Source organism: Hypanus sabinus, chromosome 6 (assembly GCF_030144855.1).
Source record: "Hypanus sabinus isolate sHypSab1 chromosome 6, sHypSab1.hap1, whole genome shotgun sequence".
In the NCBI taxonomy this organism is placed as follows: Eukaryota; Metazoa; Chordata; class Chondrichthyes; order Myliobatiformes; family Dasyatidae; genus Hypanus; species Hypanus sabinus.
In genome coordinates this window covers 82679117-82699026 of record NC_082711.1, presented here as the reverse complement: position 1 = coordinate 82699026, position 19910 = coordinate 82679117, and the positions used below count along the sequence as shown (strand labels likewise).

Below are 19910 nucleotides of genomic sequence, written 5' to 3'. Positions count from 1 at the left end.
ACAGATATTACACGCTTAAAATACTGATGTTTTGAGGCTTGATTTCAACTTTTGCTGTTTATCACAGTTTAACTAATGATATCTTTAAGTTTTCTTTTAAACAATTCTGAGGAAGTGTATTTTCTAAATAGCCTTCCTAATGTTTTTCCCCTCTTACATTTTCTGTCAGAAACACTGTCAGCAAAACTTCTGATTTTTGGAGTCATCTTTTTCATGGCAGGGCAGACTCCAACAGAAGGGATAACAACACAGTCTAATCCTGTACTGCGTCACCATCCCCGTTGCTGTTTGCTCCAGGGCAACTGGTGGTGTGGTTGTGGGGAAGTTGATGTTGAGCCTTGATACAAAAACAGGCACTGAGAGGTTGAGCACGGTGAGGCTAATGTTCAGAGTTGAGTCTATTCCAATGCAAGGAACATTGTAGGAAAGGCAGATGAGCTTAGAGCATGGATCAGTACATGGAGTTATGCTCTTGCAGCCATTAGTGAGACTTGACTGCAGGAGGAGCAGAACTGGCAGCTCAATATTCTGGAGCTTCATTCTTATAGATATGATAGGAGGAGAAGTGTTAAAGGGGGAGTGGTGGCATTATACATCAGGGAAAATGACACAGCAGTGCCCATCAGGACAGACTGGATAGCTCGTCTACTTGGGCTATATGGATGGAATTGAGAAGTAAGAAAATAATGACCATGTCAATGGGATTATTTATTTATTTAGATTTTTTTTTCAAGTCCAGGTACATTTATTATCAAAGTATGTATATAGTATACAACCTAGAGATTCGTCAGCTTACAGGCAGCCACAAAACAAAGAAACATAAAAGAGCTCGTTTAAGGAAAACCCCCTGCACAAGACCACCTAACACCCAGTGTGTGTATGTGTGGAGACAAACCTGACAAACCATCAAAAGCAAACAAATGACATTAACTGCAGAGTCCCTGAAAGTGAGTCCCCAGCTGCAGAGTCAGATCAGTGGTTGCAGACCACAGCTGCAGTGTCACTTCAGCGCTGAAGCTCCTTGATCAAATTGCGCAAATATTTTTTTAAATAAAGAAAAACACAAGTACACATGAACTGCAGAGTCTCTGTGAGTGAGTCCCTAATTGCTAAGTGCCTTAAGCGCTGAGGCGAGTGAAGCCTCGGAACTGAAGAGTCCAGTGGCTGCAGAGCAACAGCTGCGCTGGAGCCCAGACTCCCTTACCATCCGCCCGCTGGAGCAGCAAGACTAGCCTGGTCAAATGCAGACAGATGGTGCCAAACACATGGGTGTTTTCTGCTCTTGTCCTCGATGACTTTAATCTTGATCGATGCTTTAATCGGTATGGAGTGACGGGGCCGATCATGGGTTCATGTTCCACCATTAGGAATTGATGCAGCGTACACCCCTGGCGATGGCTACAGCTGCACTCTCTACTCTCATCCACCCTGAATCCCCCCCAGAAGATAGTAGAAATGCCGGGTCGTTTAATTGGCTCAAAATAATCCTTAAATGATAAATTACAGGCTGTAAACAATTGCAGTGCAGAAGTGTATTTGGAAGAGGAAGAGTGTCTAGTAGTTTTGTGAGCTGTATGCAGGATGTTGCCATTGGTCACTGGCACAATCTTGCTGGAAGCATTTGGAATTTTAGTTAGAGATACAGCACAGTAACAGCCTATTGAGCCCACGCTACCCAAATACACTCAAGTGACCAATTAACTTACTAATATACTTGTCTTTGCGATGTAGAAGGAAACCCATGCAGTTATGGGGAGAACGTATAAACTCCTTACATTCAGTGGTGGGAGTTGAACCTGTGTCGCCAGCTTACAGCTATGCTATCATGCCGCCCAAAGTTTACCTCTGACATTCTCCCCCCCCATACTGTACTATCCCCCCATTCCCATCAACTCCCTCCAGATTTTTACCCCTCAACCACACACTAGAGGCAATTTACAGCAGCCAATTAACCTGCACCTGTTTGGATGTGGAAGGGGAATGGAGCATTCAGAAGCAACTAATGCAATCCCAGGAAGAACGTGACAATTCCACACATGTAGTGCCAGAGGACATGATTAAACCCGGGTCTCAAGCTGTGAAGCAGTGGCTCTATGTACGTAGCACTTCCCAATAGTCAACCAGATTTAGAGAGCAAATTTGTAGAGAGATAACAGACAGCTAAAAGAAAAATAAGGTTGTGATTTAGGTCCACATATTGATTAGGAGTCCCATATTATAAAAGGACTGGGTGGGATAGAGTTTGTCAAATGTGTTCAGGAAAGTTTCTTTAATCAATACATGGAGATCTCTAGACGGAGTACAGTGCTGGATCTCCTACGAGTGCTGGAATGAGGCAGGACAGATGACAGAAGTGTGAGTATGGGAAGATTTTGGATTTAGTGATAATTCCATTAGTTTCAAGATAAATAAAGAGAAGGATAGGACTGATCCTTGGTCTGAGATTTTAAATCGGAGAAAGGCCTATTTGGAAAGAGCTGGCAGGTTCGGATTGGGATAATTTGCTTTCTGACAAATGGATGCTTGGTAAGTGCGAAGCCTTCGAAAGTGAAACGTTGAGGGACAGTGTTTATATGTTCCTGTTAAATAGAAAGCAAGGCTAACAGGTTTGGGGAACCTTGATTTTCAAGGGTTATTGAGGCCCTGATAAAGAAGAAAAATGAGTTGCACAGCAGATATGGGCAGCAAGGAACAAGTGAGTTGCTTGAAGAGTATAAGAAACGCAAGAGAACAGTGAAGGGAGTTAGGGCTAAATAAGGCATGGGGTTTCTCTGGCAGACAAGGTGAAGGAGAACCCCACATTAAGAGCAAAAGGATATCTAGGGACAAAATTGGTCCACTTGAAGAACGGTGATCATCTAAACATAGAGTGGAAAGAAATGGGGGCGATCTTGTCTGTACATCTGGAATTTACTCAGGAGACAGACACAGAGTCCTTATAACTGAGGCAAAACAGTAATGAAGCAATGGACCGTATCTGGATTGCAGAAGAGGAGGTGCTTTTGTCTCGAGGGTATTTGCAGTGGATAATTCTCCAGAGCCTGGCAAGATGTCCCCTCAGACCTTGTAGGAGGCTAGTGTAGAAATTGCAGGGTCCCTGGCAGCGGTATTTAAAATGTTCTTGGCCACAGGCAAGGTGCCAAGAGGCTGTAGGTTAGTTGATATTCTGTTGTTCAAGAAAGTCTATTAATAAACTAGGAAATTATAGGCCAGTGAGCCTGATGTCAGTAGTGGCAAATTATTGAAGGTGTTCCAAAGGACAGGTTATAAAAGTATTTGGATAGACAGGGCCTGATTAGGGAGAGTGAACATGGTTTAGTACATGGTAGGTTATGTCTAATCAATCATAAGAGTTTTTTCAATGATGATGTTAGGAAAGTTGATGAAGGAAAGGCAGTGGATGCTTTTTACATGGATTTGAGTGTAGCTTTTGTCAAAGTCTTGCATGGGAGGCTGCTCAGGAAGGTTAAGTCACTTGGCAGTCAGGAGGAAGTGGTAAATTATATTCAATGTTGGCTTAATGGGAGATGCCAGAGAAGGGTAATGGTTGCCTCTGACTGGAGGCTTGTGACAAATAACGTGCCTCAGCGATCTGTGCTAGGTCTGTTTGTCACCTATGCTAATGATTTAGATAAACTGGATCAGCAAATCCATGGATGGACCCAAGATGGGGGGGGGGCATAGTAGACAGTGAGGAAGGCTAGCAAAGGATCTGAACAGTGGCAGGTGGAATTTAATGCAGACAAGTGTAAGGTGTTTCATTTTGGGAGTACAAACCAGGGTAGGACTTGCACAGTGAATGGTAGGGCAATGAGGAGTGTGGTAGAACAGGGATACCTGGGAATTGAGATAAGGCCAAATTTGGAGTATTATGTGCAGTTCTGGTCACCTTCCTGTGGAAAGTTATTTGAGGAAATTTACTAGGATGTTGCTGAGCTTGAGGGCCTGAGTTATAGACAAAGACTGAATAGGATTTTTATTCCCTGAAGCATTGGCAAATGAGGGTAGATTTGATAAAGATTTACAAAATTACGAGGAGTATACATAGCATAGATGCAAGCAGGTTTTATTTTCACAGAAGCTGGATAAGCCAAGAACTAGAAGTCTTGGGTTAAGGGGAACGTGAGGGGAAAGTGGGTTTGAATGCTGTTTAGATAAATACATGGATAGGAGTGGTATAGAGGGCTGTGGTTCAGGTGTAGGTTGATGGGACTAGGCATTTCGAAAGTTTTGAGAGGAGGTGATTTCAATTAGGTTCACTCCCAGGAATAAAAGGCAGCAGTGAAAAAGAGCTTTGACCAACAGCCTGTTTAGTGTTTGGGATTGATTAGCAAGAGCAAATTAAAGGAAGGCGGGGCAAGTGCAGCGGCCATCATTTGAGTGTACATAGTCAGGTTGGTGATCTTCAGGCTTTAGCTGTTTGAGGCTTCAGTCAGAGAAAGCAAAGGAAAGAAAAGCTCAAGTTTTTTGTTCTTCATATCTACTGAGCTAGGACAGTAGGGATGACAGGCAGGATAGTGAAATGCTCCTCTTGCAGGATGTAGGAACGCAGAGGGACCTGCGGTATCCTTGCCCACTACAACTGTTAGAGGTGCGTCCAGATGTAGCTTTTAGCAATCCATATTAAGAAGTTGAAGCTGAAACTGGATAAACGCTGGTTCATTTGGGAGACTGAGGGGATGATAGGTAGGACATATAGAGAGCTAGATACACCCAAAATGCAGGACACAGGAAACTGGGTTTCAGTCAGGAAGGGGAAAGGGATTAAGGGGATCCGGTATAGAATACCCCTGTGGCCATCCCCATCAACAACACATATCATTTTGGATACTGTCAGTGGGGTATGACCTATCAGAGTGAAGTTGCAATGGGTGAGTCTCTGTGACTCAGAGGGGAAGTGGGGAAAAGAGAGACAGTGTGGTGATAGGAGATTCATTTGTCAGGGGAACAGACAGGAGGTTCTGTGGGTGAGAACGAGATTCTCAGATGGCATGTTGCCTCCCAGGCGCCAGGGTTTGGGATCTCTGGCATTCTTGAGCGGGAGGCTGATCAATCAGAAGTCATGGTCCATGTCAGTACAAATGACATGGGTAGGATGAGTGACAAGGTTCTGCATTGGAAATTCAAAAGGTGTTAAGTTAAAGGGCAGGACCTTTGGGGTTGTGATTTCAGGATTGTTAACTGTGCCAGTTGCTAGTAGGCCAGAACTAGGAAAATTGTAATGATTAATACAATTACAGAGGCATGAGAGAGGAGTTGACCATAATTGATTGGAAAAGAACACTGACAGAGATGACAGCAGAGCAGCAATGGCTGGAATTTTTGGAAGCAATTTGGAAGTCATGGGGTATATACATCCCAAAGAGGAAGAAGTATTCTAAAGGTGACACAATTGTGGTTAACAAGAGACATCAAAGCCAACATAAAAGCCAAAGAGAGGGTATGTAATAGAGAAAAAATTAGTGGAAAGTTAAGAGGATTGGGAAGCTTTTTTAAAACAAAACAACAGAGGGCAAATAAAAAGTAATTCAGAAGGTAAATATGGAATACGAAAGTAAGCTAGCCAATAATATTAAAGAGGTTACCAAAAGTTTCTTCAGATACATAAAGTGTAAAAGAGAGGCGAGAGTGGATATCATTCTGCTGGAGAGGTAGTAATGGGGGGACAACAAGATGGTGGATTACTGAATAATTTGCATCAGTCTTCACTGTGGAAGACACTAGCAGTATGGTGGAAGTTCCAGGTGTCAGGAAGTGTGTAAAGTTACCATAACTAGAGAGAAAGTTTTTCGGAAATAGGTCTGAAGATAGCTAAGTCACCTGGACTAGATGGTGTACACCCTGAAATTCTGAAAGAAGTGGCTGAAGAGATTGTGGAGGCATTATTAATGATCTTTAAAGAATCACTAGATTCTGGAATGGTTCTGGAAGATTGGAAAATTGCAAATGCCACTCCACTTTTCAGGAAGGGTGAGAGGCAGACGAAAGGAAAATAGGCTAGTTAGTCAGACCTCAGTGGTTGGGGAAAATGTTGAGACTTTACAAAACATTGGTGAGGCCTCATGGAGTATTGTGGAGAGGTTTCAAAGGATGTTCATAAAAATGATTCCTGGATTGAATGGATGGTCATATGAAGAGTGATGTCTCTGGGCTTGGATTCACTAGAATTCAGAAGAATGAGGAGTGATCTAATTGAAACATATCAAATGGTGAAAGACCTTGATAGAGTGGATATGGAGAGGATGTTTCCTATGGCGAGAGAGTCTTAAGACCAGAGGACACAGCCTCAGAATAGAGGGGTGTCATTTTAGAATGGAGATGAGGAATTTCTTTAGCCAGAGAGTGGTGAATCTGTGGAATTCTTTGCCATAGCCACGTCTTTTTGTATACTTAAAGCGGAGGTTGATAGGTCCTTGTCGGGTCAGAGCATGAAGGGATTATGGGGAGAAGGCAGGATACTGGGACTGAGAGGAAAAATGGAATCAGCTATGATGAAATGGTGGAGCAGACTCGATGGGGCACGATTGCACAGAAACTGGCTTTTCAGCCTATCTAGTCTTTACTGAAATAAAACAATTAAAACAACCATAAAACAATATTTGGTACAGACTAGATGGGCTGAAAGGCCAGTTTCCGTGCAGTTGTGCTCAGGGACTCTATTCCAATAGCAGACAGGTATAACTTCACAAATACATCTGATGGAGATAGATACATTTGAGAGAAATTATTATGGATGCAAACCAGTCTACCTGGAGGCACGTAATAGTATAGACCAAAGTCAGCATGGTTTCTTCAAGGGGAAATCTTGCCTGAAAAGTCAGTTGGAATTCTTTGAAGGGAAAAAAGAACTGAGAGACTGGAAAGACAAGGGAGAGGCAGTGGATATTGTTTCCTTGGATTTTCAGAAGGCCTTTGAAAAGGTGCTGCCTACGAGGCTGCTTAACTAAATAAGAACCCATGTAATTACAGATACCGCATGGGTAGAAGATTGGCTGTCCGGTTGATTGGCTGTTGGTGAACAGTTGTGTTGGGACCGCTTTTTTCATGTTGTCTGTCAGTGACTTGGATGTTGGACTTGATGGCTTTGTTGCCATGTTTGCAGATGAAACAAAGATATAATGGAGGGGCAAGTATTGAAAAAGCAGGGAGTCTGCAGAAGATTGTGAGAATGGGCAAAGAAATGGCAGATGGAATGCTATGTAGGGAATGTATGGTCATGCACTTTGGTAGAAGGTATAAAGGCATAGATTATTTCTTAAATGGGCAAGAAAATTTAAAAATCAGAATAACTTGGGAGTCCTTGTGTAGGATTCCCTAAGAATTAACTTGAAGGTTGAGACGGTGGTAAGGAAAGCAAATGCAATTTTAGCATTCATTTTGAGAACTAGAATATAAAAGCAAGGATGTAATGCTAAGGCTTTATTAAGCATTAGAATATTGTGAACAGCTTTGGGCTCCTTCTCTAAGATGGTGTGCTGGCATTGGAGCGGGTCCAGAGGAGGTTCATGAGAGTGATCCCAGGAATGAAAGGGTTAACACATGACAAGTATTTGATGGTTCTGAGCCTGTACTTGCTGGAGTTTAGAAAAATATTGAAAGGTCTAGGTTGAGTGGATGTGGAGAGGATTTTTCCTATAGTGGGATAGTCTAGGATCAGAGGACTCATCTTCAGAATAGAGGGGTCCATTTGGAACAGAGATGAGGAGGAATTTCTTTAGCTAGTTGGTGGTGAATCTGTCAAATTTATTGCTATTGATGGCTGTGGGGCTCAAGTCAGTGAGTATATTTAAAGCAGAGGTTGATAGGTGTGAGAGAGGGAGAGAGAATGAATGAATGACGGAATGGTGTAGCAGACTTGGCCTAATTCTGCACCTATGTTTTGTCTTTTGAAATTATTCTGAAAATATCTTGAGTTAAATATTATCAGCGTATGTTAAATTTTATGCTGCATTCTTTCAGTTTAGGATCCACTTGGATCTAAATCTGACGTCCCAATTTCTTATGTCTCCTGGGCAGTTGTGCCAGGTCGAATTGTATCAGTTTGTCTTTTGACCAGCACACAAATGAATTCAAGCAGAGTTTTTAAATATTGAGGGAAGGGAATAAGATTGTGGTGATTTTTAAAAATATATTTAAAAAATAAAGCGGGCATTTAGGGAAGTACTCATATAAGTTAATTTTAGCAAACTTTTATAAGATGGGCTGTAAATTCTTAAACATTTGTAAAAACATGATTTATTTTGTGGGACATATGCAAAATATTTAATTTTGATTTCCAAATATAATTTAATGGTTGCCTAGGCCTCTTCTGTTTTTAGAAAAGAGATATGAAAACATAATTATCATCTACATTATATTGTTAATGAATGATATTGTATCATTCAGTATTATTAGTCTTCAACCTACTAATGGAAATCCTGCTCACTTATTTAATATTACAGTCCTGAAATATCATAGTTTCAGATTTATTGTAGATTGAGTATGTAACCTTTGTGCCTTGTAATTAATGAATTGAAAAGCATTATAAAATATTGCTTATTTTTAATACAGATCAAAGTTGAGCTCTAACAAAGATAAGTTAACAAAATATCCTTCAGTTAGTTTCTAAAGTAAACTTTCAATTGTCCAGTAAAATGAACAGAATGCCTGTAAATAATTATCTTGAATGATTTGGTGATGAAGCTGTTCTAATGACCACCTTCTTGTTTGGGGTCTTGGTGGCAGCATGTGACATATCTGACAATACTTATCATTTGAATCATAAAACAAAATCCATAACACGTCATCTATTCTTATGCATATTATTCAAACTAATACATCAGCAGTTACTTCCACATCAATCACACATGCTGAGCCCAATTCATCTTGTTTTATACTCAGTCAGCTTAGATAAAAGAAGACTGGGATTGAAGAAGTAGGCAATTTCTCTAAATGAAGGCATAAGGTTCAACATTTTGGTCTTTGACTTCATGTGATTATCTCCCGCCTAGGTAGCCTCCTTCCTGCCGGCATGAACATCCAACTCACTGACCTCCGTTGATACCCCTGCCCCCCACCCTTACCCCCATCCCTGTCTATTATTTTAGTCTGGTTCTCTTTCTCTTTACCCCCCTCACTATAATCTCTCCCCCCAGCCCTACCTTTCTTTCTCTTTTATTTCCCATAATTCTCCACCTTTCCCCTAGCCCTTTTCCCTCCAGCCTATCACTTCCCAGCTCTTTACTTTATCCCTCCCCCCACTTATCTCCCCCTTGACCATCCCATGTTACTTCACTCCTGATGAAGGGTTTCGGCCCGAAACTTCGTTATTACCTCCTCCCATAGATGCATTTTGTGTTTTTTAAACTAAATTTATTTGGGTTTCTGATGATCACAAGAATTTCTTAGATGAAATCAATCAAGAAACTTAAAATATCAAATTGAATTTTCCAAGCTGTTGCTACTGTTACTGCATTTGCAGCATTCTGTTAGAGTGCAAGGAAATTTGGTGCCATAAACAGGAAAGGCCATCACTGCTTCAAGTTCAGCAGAAAAATGTTTTTCAAGCATGAACACCATCATCTGACATGAACTTTGTAGTTTCTGAGTTTGAAAAGCCTTAATTAACTAACTTTGAAGTATTTTGCCTGAAGAGGTAGTAAAGAGCTCATACAGCAGTGGATTTATGCATTTCACTGTGGCTCAGAAATAATTCCTCATACGTGTTGCCCATTGAACAATATTTCAAGACCTTGCTTGAATTTATGTTAATAGGCACCTAATGAGGAAGAGAGAAGATTTGGTTAAGATGACATTATGAGATCGAATTGGTTTGGGATGACATGCTATGATAAGAGCTTGGAACATAGTTGATCCTCTTAGTAGACTAAGAATTCCATCTGTAGGCCAGGCATGTTCACAGCATGAAGGACGAGTTGCTGATCAGCCTGACATGTTGATGGAGAGTAAACCCGGGTGCTCTGATTCTTCCCTCCCATTTCCAAATAATTTTGCAAACAAGTGTTGTAATGGATTGGGGATTAACCAGGTTGAATCATCAGTAGAAAGATTGCAGTTGCATTTTGATGTGCTGCTTTAGCCAATCTTTATTTGTGCAAAACCCTATACTCACACTCGAGAGGTCTTAAGCTTGATAACTACTTCGAAACCATGCTTAAAGCCCCTTCCACAGGTAGGCTGTTTGTAACCATTTGAGGAGTGTCAAATGCTATGTTAACAAACAAATGACATCTAGATGAACAAAAATGAAGTAAATAAATAAATAAATATAAATCTTCTAAAGATCTTGCTTCGGAACCTTTTACAAAAATTAGGTGTTGGCTAAAACAAAAATAAAATGAATAATGAACTATTGTTTCTTTCTAGACTTGCCCATTTTTTTCTATTGGAGTAATTTTTTAAAAATCATTTTATTTCAGCTAGTTATATACATTGCATGGTCCTATAAATGTTTTAGCTGCAAAAACCCTTTTCATTCTCAAAAAAAAGATAGTTTTCTCATTTGCCCAGCTTTTAAAATCGGAATTGCTTGATGTGAAGTTTCCCAGTTGGTTTGTCATTTTAAAATGAGAAACACCAGTGATAAACTTTAGAAGAGAAAAAAAATTAAAGTCTCAAGTTGCTACGAGATAAATCAATTTTGTGTTGAATTTATAATCACATTAAAAACAAAGGCTTTGAGTTAAACAGCACCTTAAAAAAGTCTAATATTACCACTCTTTGAAGCAAGTATTTTATTCCTAATCTAGCAGTTTTCAGTGAATTGTATCAGTTAATTCACTGAATTTCTAGTTATTTGAAAAGTCATAGATTCTTAGATTGAGCTAGATGTAGAAGTGATGTTACCTAAGTATATTAACAAATTGTTTGTAAATTTACCTTCCAGATTCAATTTGACATGCAATATATTCTGCTACATAATTCAGCAGAGTGTTCTGTAGGCACATGAGATCCTAAGGATTAATTTAGCCATCTTTTGTGAATAAAATGAGACTCTTAGATTATATTTTAAGTGCAAGAGTGCAAGCGTAAATGTGCTAGTTTGGAATTGGAAACATTTAACTGTACTTTAGTAAATACAATTCAGTTAGTTATTCTGGCATGGTTTGTGCCCAGATGGTGCTAGACTCTCAGATTTTCCAGACAATTGGATGTTATTTCAATTAATACTCTAGTACACATATAATTTTCGTTTTTTAAGATGTTACAGAGTGAACCTGCTAAGTTTAAAGAGAATGTGGGAAATGGTATCTGGTGAGTTTACATGAAACAGAACCTGATGTTTTTGAAGGGATTTGGAAAAGGGGCTTTAGTGGAATTTTAGGAGTGTGTAGGAACCAGGGCCTTGGATGACATGTAAAGGGATGACATGAAGCAGTACCTGGTGAGCTAGATCCTAAGTCACCAGGATTTCCAGACAACTGGATAGTGGATCATTTGTAGTTTAAGAGTGTCTTTTTATTTTAACAGATTAGAAATATAAACTATGTGCTGTAGCTCTTTATTCTCTTCCGTTGCCACATTCAAAGCTTTGGAAGAGATTTGTAAATAAAGATACTATGGTACAGCTTTTTCGGTTGGAAAAAGCTAGCCAGTTGGCCATGGCTTTATTAAAATACCCTAGCAAGTTAAAAAAAAGCCTACATTGTGAATCATTGATGCAGGAGGACAATGACAAGTGTCATTGGTTACTTTGGAATTGTGTGAGAAGGGTCACTAGTGAGACTAGGGATGTAGTAAATTTCCTTTGTTTTAAGATGTGCTTAAAATTACAAAATGAGTCATTGTCCTAATTTTGATTATATTTTTAATGGTACTTCTGCAATAACAAATCCAAAATTTTACTTAAATGACCAAATTTAATATGACTCATTTTTGCAGAAAATGAAAAGACAAATGTGAGAAGCTAAAATTTAACAAAAAACATTGCAGGAATAAGTCCTTAGCATGCATGCAATTATTGCTTCATAAATGTGTAAATTCAATGAAAATTTTTTCATAATAACGACTGTAGAATTCCTTGAACAATTAAAATTGAACTTGTACTCTGTTGGAAGATCAGGGTTCTATTCATTTTCTCAATCTCATTTTTTTACATAGAAATCATTTTAAAATATTAAATTATTAGGAAAATAATCCACTGTTATTGTATAGCACAGTAATTGTATACATGCTGTGGACTTATTCCTACAATGTTTTATGTTAAATTTTAGCTTCTCAGGTATGCAACTGTATGTGACAAAGAAGGAGTCATTAAATTTAATCATTTAAGTAGAATTTTGGTTTTATTATTGCAGGAGTCCACTGTTATTGTTCATGGAAGTGTTGAATACAAAGATATGTCGCAGAAATAACACAGTATTGGATAGCAAGGCATATGGAACATTAGCAATTGTAATAATGATAAATTGGTAATGTCATTTTACTGCTATTCCAGTGGGTGTTGTTTCTGTAAAATAGCATAAAACAGTATCATGGTTTCATATATTATACATTGTACTAAAAGCTTTTTAGTTATCTTGTGGTATATTGTATGCTTGTAATTTATGATCTGCCTTAATGCTATGTGTGTGTGAGGTGGGAGGAGTAGAACTGAAATAATTACATTGCAATTGTCATTTATAATTGCCTTTTTAAATGCTTTGAATTACGTGTATGTTAACTCAACTTCCCCAGTTTATTTAATAATCAGCAGACTCTACTGAAAGAAATATGAACTGTGAGAAATATGTTTTAAGGAGATTTCTAAGATGGACAAGGGAGATAGAAGAAGTTTAAAACAAATTCAAGATAAAGGTTAAGTCACCATGATTACATTGGAAATTGATTTTTGGATTGCTCGAGGTATTTTATATCAAGAATCATCTATTTTAACCCAAGGCTGCATAGGGAGAGGAGACTGGCTCTTGTTCAGAGTAAAATGTCCTAAATGGCTTCACAAGGATGTTGAATTTGTTTAAGCCCTGCACTTCCTTTCCTTCAAGTATCTTAAGTGTCAGTTGACTACACTATTACTGTTGGCCACAGTCAATGATATTCAGCACAATGTATATTCCTTGAAGTAATTTTGGACTGTAGTCTTTTGTAATGTTTAAAAACATGGCTATTGGTTTGCTCATTGTAGGATCCTAGCAAAAGTTGTGAGATGTGACCATATCATTTCTTGGGATGATGTTTCTTACACAGGAGTTAATAGCCTGCTAAATTTCCATCCTTCGAACAGTCGTAGAATCATGGATTAAGTCGCACAGAAACAATTATTTGGACCAGTTGCTTTGTGCCTACTAAGATGCCTCCCTGAGCTGATCCTATTTGGCCTATGTGTCTCAATCTTTCTTGTTGTACCTGCATTACTACTTTCTCTTGCAGCTCAATGCCACCCTCTGTGGATAAGCTTATCTTTTAGAACCACCTTTAACTCTGTCCCTTTTCATCTTAAATCTATATCCTTTAGTTTTACTCTCCTATAGAGAAAAAGGCAGTGGCCTTATGTACGGTCCTTATGATTTCATAAACCTCTACAAGGTCGCACCTTAATGATCTTTGCTGCAGTAAAATCTGCCCCAGCCTTTACAGATACTCAGGCTGTCCAGTCCTGGCGTCATCCTTTGAATTGTGTCATGGGATCCTTTTAGATCTACCAAAGATAGTGTATAGATTCTGGTATAACTTCTTAATCTTTCAGCACTATTGACAATCTTTTTAATGGGTTTCATCATGTTTCTTTATTTAGTGGGTACCTGTAAGCAGATGAATCTCAAGGTTGTATATAGTATACGTACATTGATAATGAATGTTCTTTGAACTTTTAGTATTATACTTGGATTAAGTGCACCGAACATTAACCCAAAATGGAAGTAAAAAATTAACGCCAAGCCAGGGCTGACAGACTACTAATGTACATTTAAGTAGTCAATAATGAGGAAGTTGTTCAGTCCAGAATCAAAAGAAGGAAGTCATTGAGAATGTTTTTTTTGGAGAAAGTTGGGAAAGCTTGGAAGAAGGAGTTGTGTCAGAGGAGGTGAAAGGAGTAGTAAAAGTGTGGAGCCTGAAAATGTGGGAGAAAATGGAGGAGTTACTTGGAGGAGCAAACACCTTGATGAAAAGCATGGAATAATAACTTTATGGCACATAACGTTATTTAACCGTTAACATCAGTATTACCATCATAGTAATGTGGATTGTATCTATACCTGAATGAGATGTATTCACAAAAAAAAGCTAGTTGCCACCGACTATGGAGCTAAGTTTTAGTCATAACCAGGATGTTGATACATGAATCCACCTGAATTGATAGACAAGGTACCAGAGGTCATCTAAAGAATCATATCCCAGCGAGGAGTTAATGCTTTCATGGGGATGGGGGGAGGGGGGTATATTATGTACATTGCATAAGTAATTTACTCAGAAAAGCTTCAAATATATGACTTGTTAAATTCATACTGTAATTTGTGATTTATAAATATTTGTAATTTTTTTTGTTATTTCTAAATGGTAAACAAGAAGTATGGAAATTTTAGATTTGGAAAATCAGAATTTAGGACATTTTATTGGATTTTAAAAATGTATGCTTTGTAATATCTGGGGTGTATTTCCCTTTATTTATTTTGATGCAGCATAGAATAGGCCCTTCTGTGCCACCCAGCAATCCCCCCAATTTAATCCCTCGCCAAATTGGTCATTGTAGTGTCTTGGGACTATGGGAGGAAACCGGAGCACCTGAAGGAAACCCACGTGGTCACCGAGAGAACATACAAACTCCTTATAGACAATGGTGGGAATGTAACTGGGGTCACCTATATTATAAAGCATTGTACTAACCACTACACAACCCTGCTACCCCATCATGTAGTCAGATTTGTCTTGGCTTTGTTTTTATAATGTAAAAAATATGTAGCAAAACTAATGATGAATACATTTTTGATTCTAGTCAACAAAGTTGAAGGAGTTACTAAAGATGTATATCTAGTTCCTATGGAGATGAGATCTGTGGAAGATCATCTTAACGAATTGAAGATAAATAAGGCTGTGATAGGTATGTATGTATACCATTAGACCATTATTGCACTGAATTCCTGCTTATACTAATTGATAAATAGAAGAAATTTGAAGAAACAAGATTCTTCCTCTTCATTTTTCAACTTTAGTTTATAAGCTACTCTGTTTGTCTTATTGGTGGACATCTCATTTGATGGAAAATTTTAACCCAATCTGACACTTTTTTCATTTAATTTCAGATTTTAGAATTCAAAAATAAATTCTATTCAATCATGGGCCATCTGTCAATTTGTAATAGTCAATTATCATTGAAAATATTTAATGAAGCGTTTACTGATGAAATTGAATTCTTTAATAACATTGAAAGAAAATTGCGTAACATGTGCAATATATTTGACTTATTTTTATATTTGGTTCCTTGGTGAATAGAAAAGTACATGTCAGTTTTTTTTAATCTTCCACTTACAGTGCGCTATCTGATGGAGAAGCATGTAGAAGTTAACCTGTAGAAGTCTATTTAATGAAAAAGGCATTAGCAATTTCAAGATTTTGAAACAATTGGAAGTGCTAATGGTTCTGTGTAGAATTAGTAGCATTTGCCAGTCTTCTCTTTCCCATGCATGTGTCAAGAAATTTGGTAATCTGGCTTTATAGTGTTATTTTCTTGATGAATTCAGAAGTCAGTTTTCTCACCGTGCTTACTGTCGCTACCTTGTGGAGACCAGCAGTTGAGTACAAGTAGGTTGAATTTTCCAGCCAATATGTTGGGGGATCTGCTGGCTGAACATGCAAATGATTAGTGGAGGTAAAGAAAAAGCAAGCATGTTCAGTAGAATCAAAGTGAGCAGCTCAGCAAAAGGCAAGTTCATGGTAGTTCACCTTTGTTTTTTAGTTCCATATACAGACATGGTGTTGTACAGCATAGAAACATATTGTTCAATTCACCGCTTCTTTGCTGATCATCATGCCGTTCTATACTAATCCCACTTGGCTTTGTTAATTCCATGTTCCTCTATGCCAGGGGTCGGCAACGTTTACCACTGAAAGAGCCAATATGGACCCATTTCCCACAGAAAAGAAAACACTGGGAGCCACAAAACCCGTTTGACATTTAAAATGAAATAACACTGCTCACAATGGGTTTTTTTTTGCCTTTATGCTATGTATAAACAAACTATAATGTGTTGCATTTATGAAATTGATGAACTCCTGCAGAGAAAACGAAATTACATTTCTGCATGCAACAAAAACATTTTGAACTCCGAAAAAAAGACGTTGGGTTGAAGGTTACTCCATAGGTAGCCTACCTTGGATCGAAGAATTAAAAGAAAGTGTGCACTGGCGGGTGTCAGGCATTGGCAGTGGTGATGTATATTAATAGCGATAAAAAACATGTTGTAGCGGTGTAGTGCTACACGCAGCGCTAAAATAAAGACACTGCAGTCAAAGGTAACTTTATTCGAACTAAACAGCCTTGATTTAAAGCCTCCCTCAACCCGTCCCCATGGGCGCAGATGCTCCAAAAGACATGTACTCACAAACCCCCGTAGGCTATCTCCTTAGCCGGAACGGTGGCTAATTGTGAGCCGGTTCGGATGTGCCAGGAAATGCGGTCTCCACAACGTTTTTAGATTGTACAAGATCACCATAATCTTCAACTTTCGAATTACATTTCAAAATCTAACAAACTACGGGGAGCCGCAGCACAGAGATCAAAGAGCCGCGGGTTGCCGACCCTTGCTCTATGCCATGCTCACTTATGTAGCTCTGTAGAAGTCTCTTAAATGTTGTTACTGTTCCTGTCTCCATCACCTCCTCTGGTAGCGTGTTCCAAGTACTCATTGTATGAAAAAATTTCCCCTCTTTATTTTAAACTTCCCTCCTCTCATCTTAAACCTCTGCCCAGCAGTTTTAGATACCCCTACCATGGAAAAAAATACTTGGACTATCTGTCTCTTGTAACGTCTATCCTGTCACCTATCAGTCTCCTTTGTTTCAAGGGAAACAGTTTCAGCCTATCTAATCTTTCCTAATAACTCAAGCTTTCCAATCTAGGCAATATCCTTCAATCTTTTCTGCGACCCCCTCAATCTTAATCACATCTTTTCTGCAGTCATAACTTCACATAGTATACTTGAGAGTGATTGAACTAACATTTTGTACAATTATAATATGACATCCCAACTCTTGTACCAAACACCCCAGCCATATGCCTTCTTCACCACCCAGTCTACCTTTGTTTCTACTTTCAAGGAATCATGTATTTGTATCTCAAGGTGTTTCTGATCAATAGTACTCCTGGGACCCTGCCATTCACTGTGAAAGCTCTGTTTTGGTTTATCTTCCCAAAATGCATCACTTTGCAGACGTAGGATTTCTTTTTCCTGTCTGGACTCTGGTCAACCAAGGTTCTCTAATCTTGCCAGTCTTGCCCTTCTGTAATGGGATTATGCTGACCCTGTCTCACTTGGTAATTATTGCTTTACCAGCAAACAGCTATTGAAATTAGGCTTTTCAGTTTGGGTCTTTAATTTGTGGATGAGTCATAAGTTTCTCCATGATTATCTGAAAACCAATAGAATTATGGTTATTGGACCCAAAGTGCATGTTAGCTGACACATTAAATACTAGCCCAGCTTCATTTCCCAACGGAAGGTTGAGTGTAAGCTTTTCTGCATTAGCGCAATATATGTATTGCTTCAGAAAATTTCCATTCACATACTTTATTAAATTTTACCCAGTTTGATCTCTTAGCAGCAACCATTCACAGTCAGAATTAGGGAAGTTAAAATCACCAGCTACATAACTTTATTATTCCTATCCCTATCTATGATTTCCATTTGTTTATAATATACACACTCCTAATTCCAGCTGACTATTGTGTGACCTCTGGTGTAATGTCATCAAGGTGATCACCGTTTTTTATTTCTTAAGTTCTACCCATTGGGCCTTGTTCGACGTTCCTCACGGGATGTAATCTCTTTCATACTGCAATGATAAGACCATAAGACATAGGTACAGAATTAGGCCATTTGGCTCATTGAGTCTGCTCTGCCGCTCCATTATCCCTGTTAACCCCATTCTCTTGTCATCTTCTGATGACATGGCCTGCATGGCTATCTGGGACAATGGATCAATGAATTCCACAGATTTACCACCCTCTAGTTAGAGAAAGTTTTGCTCATCTCTTCTAAATGGATACTGTGGTTTCTAGTCCTAGACTCCCTCATTTTAGGAAATATACTATCCACATCCACTGTATCCAGACCTTTGAATATTCGATAGGTTTGAATGAGATTCCCCCCATCCCTACAGTTCTTCTAAACTCCAGCAAGTACAGGCCCAGAGCCAGCAAGCATTTCTCCTATGTTAACCCTTTCCTTCCTGGGATCATTCTCATGAACCTCCTCTGGACTCTCTGCAGTGCCAGCACATTATTTCTTAGATAAGGGGCTCAAGACTGCTCACAATACTCCAAGTAAGGTCTGACCATTGCCTTATAAAGCTTCACCCATTACATCCTTGCTTTTGTATTCTAGTCGTCTTGAAATTAATGCTATTATTTCCTTACCACCAACTCAACCTGCAAGTTAACCTTTAGGGAATCCTTCAAGAGGACTACCAAGTCCCTTTACACCTCTGATTTTTGAATTTTCTCTGCATTTAGAAAATAGCCCACACCTTTATTCCTTCAATTTAAGTGCACGACAATGCACTTATATATATTATATTTGATTTGCCACTTCTCTGCCCATTCCATTAACCTGTCTAAATCCTTTGGCAGCAACCTGATTCCTCAATGCTGTCTGCCTCTCCGCCTATCTTAGTATCATCTGCAAGCTTGGCCATAAAGCTATCAGTTCCTTCATCCAAATCATTGACATACAATGTGAAAAGAAGCGGTCCCAACACCAACCCCTGCGGCACACCACTAGTCACTGGCAGCCAACCAGAGAAGGACCCCTTTATTCCCACTCGTTCCTTTTTGTAATACCATGGGCTCTTTTTTTTTGCCTATATTATTCAGGTGAGATTTCCCCTTTAGAAAACCATGCTAACTTTGGCCTATTTTATCATGTACCTCCAGGTGTCCTGAAAACTCATCCTTAATAATGGACTCCAACATCTTTCCAAGCAGTGAAGTCAGGCTAAGTGGCTGATATTTTCCTTTCTTCTGCCTCTTCCTCCTTAAAGAATGGAGTGACATTTGAACATTTCCAGTCCTCAGGAAGCATTTCAGAATCTAGTGATTCTTGAAATTCATTACTAATGCCTCCATACTCTCTTCAGCTACCTCTTTCAGACTCTGGAGTATAGCCCATCTTGTCCAAGTGACTTATCTACCTTCAAGCTTTTCAATTCTCATGCACCTTGTTAGTAAAGGTAATGACACTCACTTCTGCCCTCTAACATTTCTGGTATGGTTCTAATGTCTTCCATAGTGAAGACTGACGCAAAATACTTGTAAGTTCGTCTGCCTTTCTTTGTCCCTTATTACCATCTCTCCAGTGTAATTTTCTAGAGGTCTGATATCCACACTCGCTGTCTTATTTGCTCCTTGTATATCTGAAAAAGCTTTTTTTATATCATTGGCTAGCTTTCCTTCATATTTCATCTTTTCTGTATGGCTTTTTTAGTTGCCTTCTGTTGGTTTATAAAAACTTCCCAATTCTTTACCTTCTCATTCGTTTTTCCTTTATTATATAATCCCTCTTTTGCTTTTATGCTGTCTTCAACTTTATTTGTCAGCCACGGTTGCCTCATCCTCCTTTTAGGATACTTTTTAATCTTTGGGATATATCTATCCTGTGTCATCCAAATTGTCCTCAGAAACTTCAGCCACTGAGGTTCTGCTGCCATTCCCACCAGTGTCCCCTTCCGATCAATTTTGGCCAGCTCCCCTCTCGTGCATC

The 19910-nt window shown here is 38.9% G+C and overlaps 1 protein-coding gene across 6 annotated transcripts in view; it reads left to right on the top strand.

The window, feature by feature from the left end:
- si:ch211-197h24.6 (uncharacterized) overlaps positions 1–19910 on the top strand; it is a 102434-nt gene that overhangs the window by 16108 nt on the left and 66416 nt on the right. For all 6 annotated transcript variants that reach the window (XM_059972519.1, XM_059972518.1, XM_059972514.1 and 3 more), the window contains exon 5: positions 14930–15034. In XM_059972519.1, coding sequence (XP_059828502.1) covers positions 14930–15034 — 105 coding nt within the window. The remainder of the gene's footprint in view (positions 1–14929; positions 15035–19910) is intronic.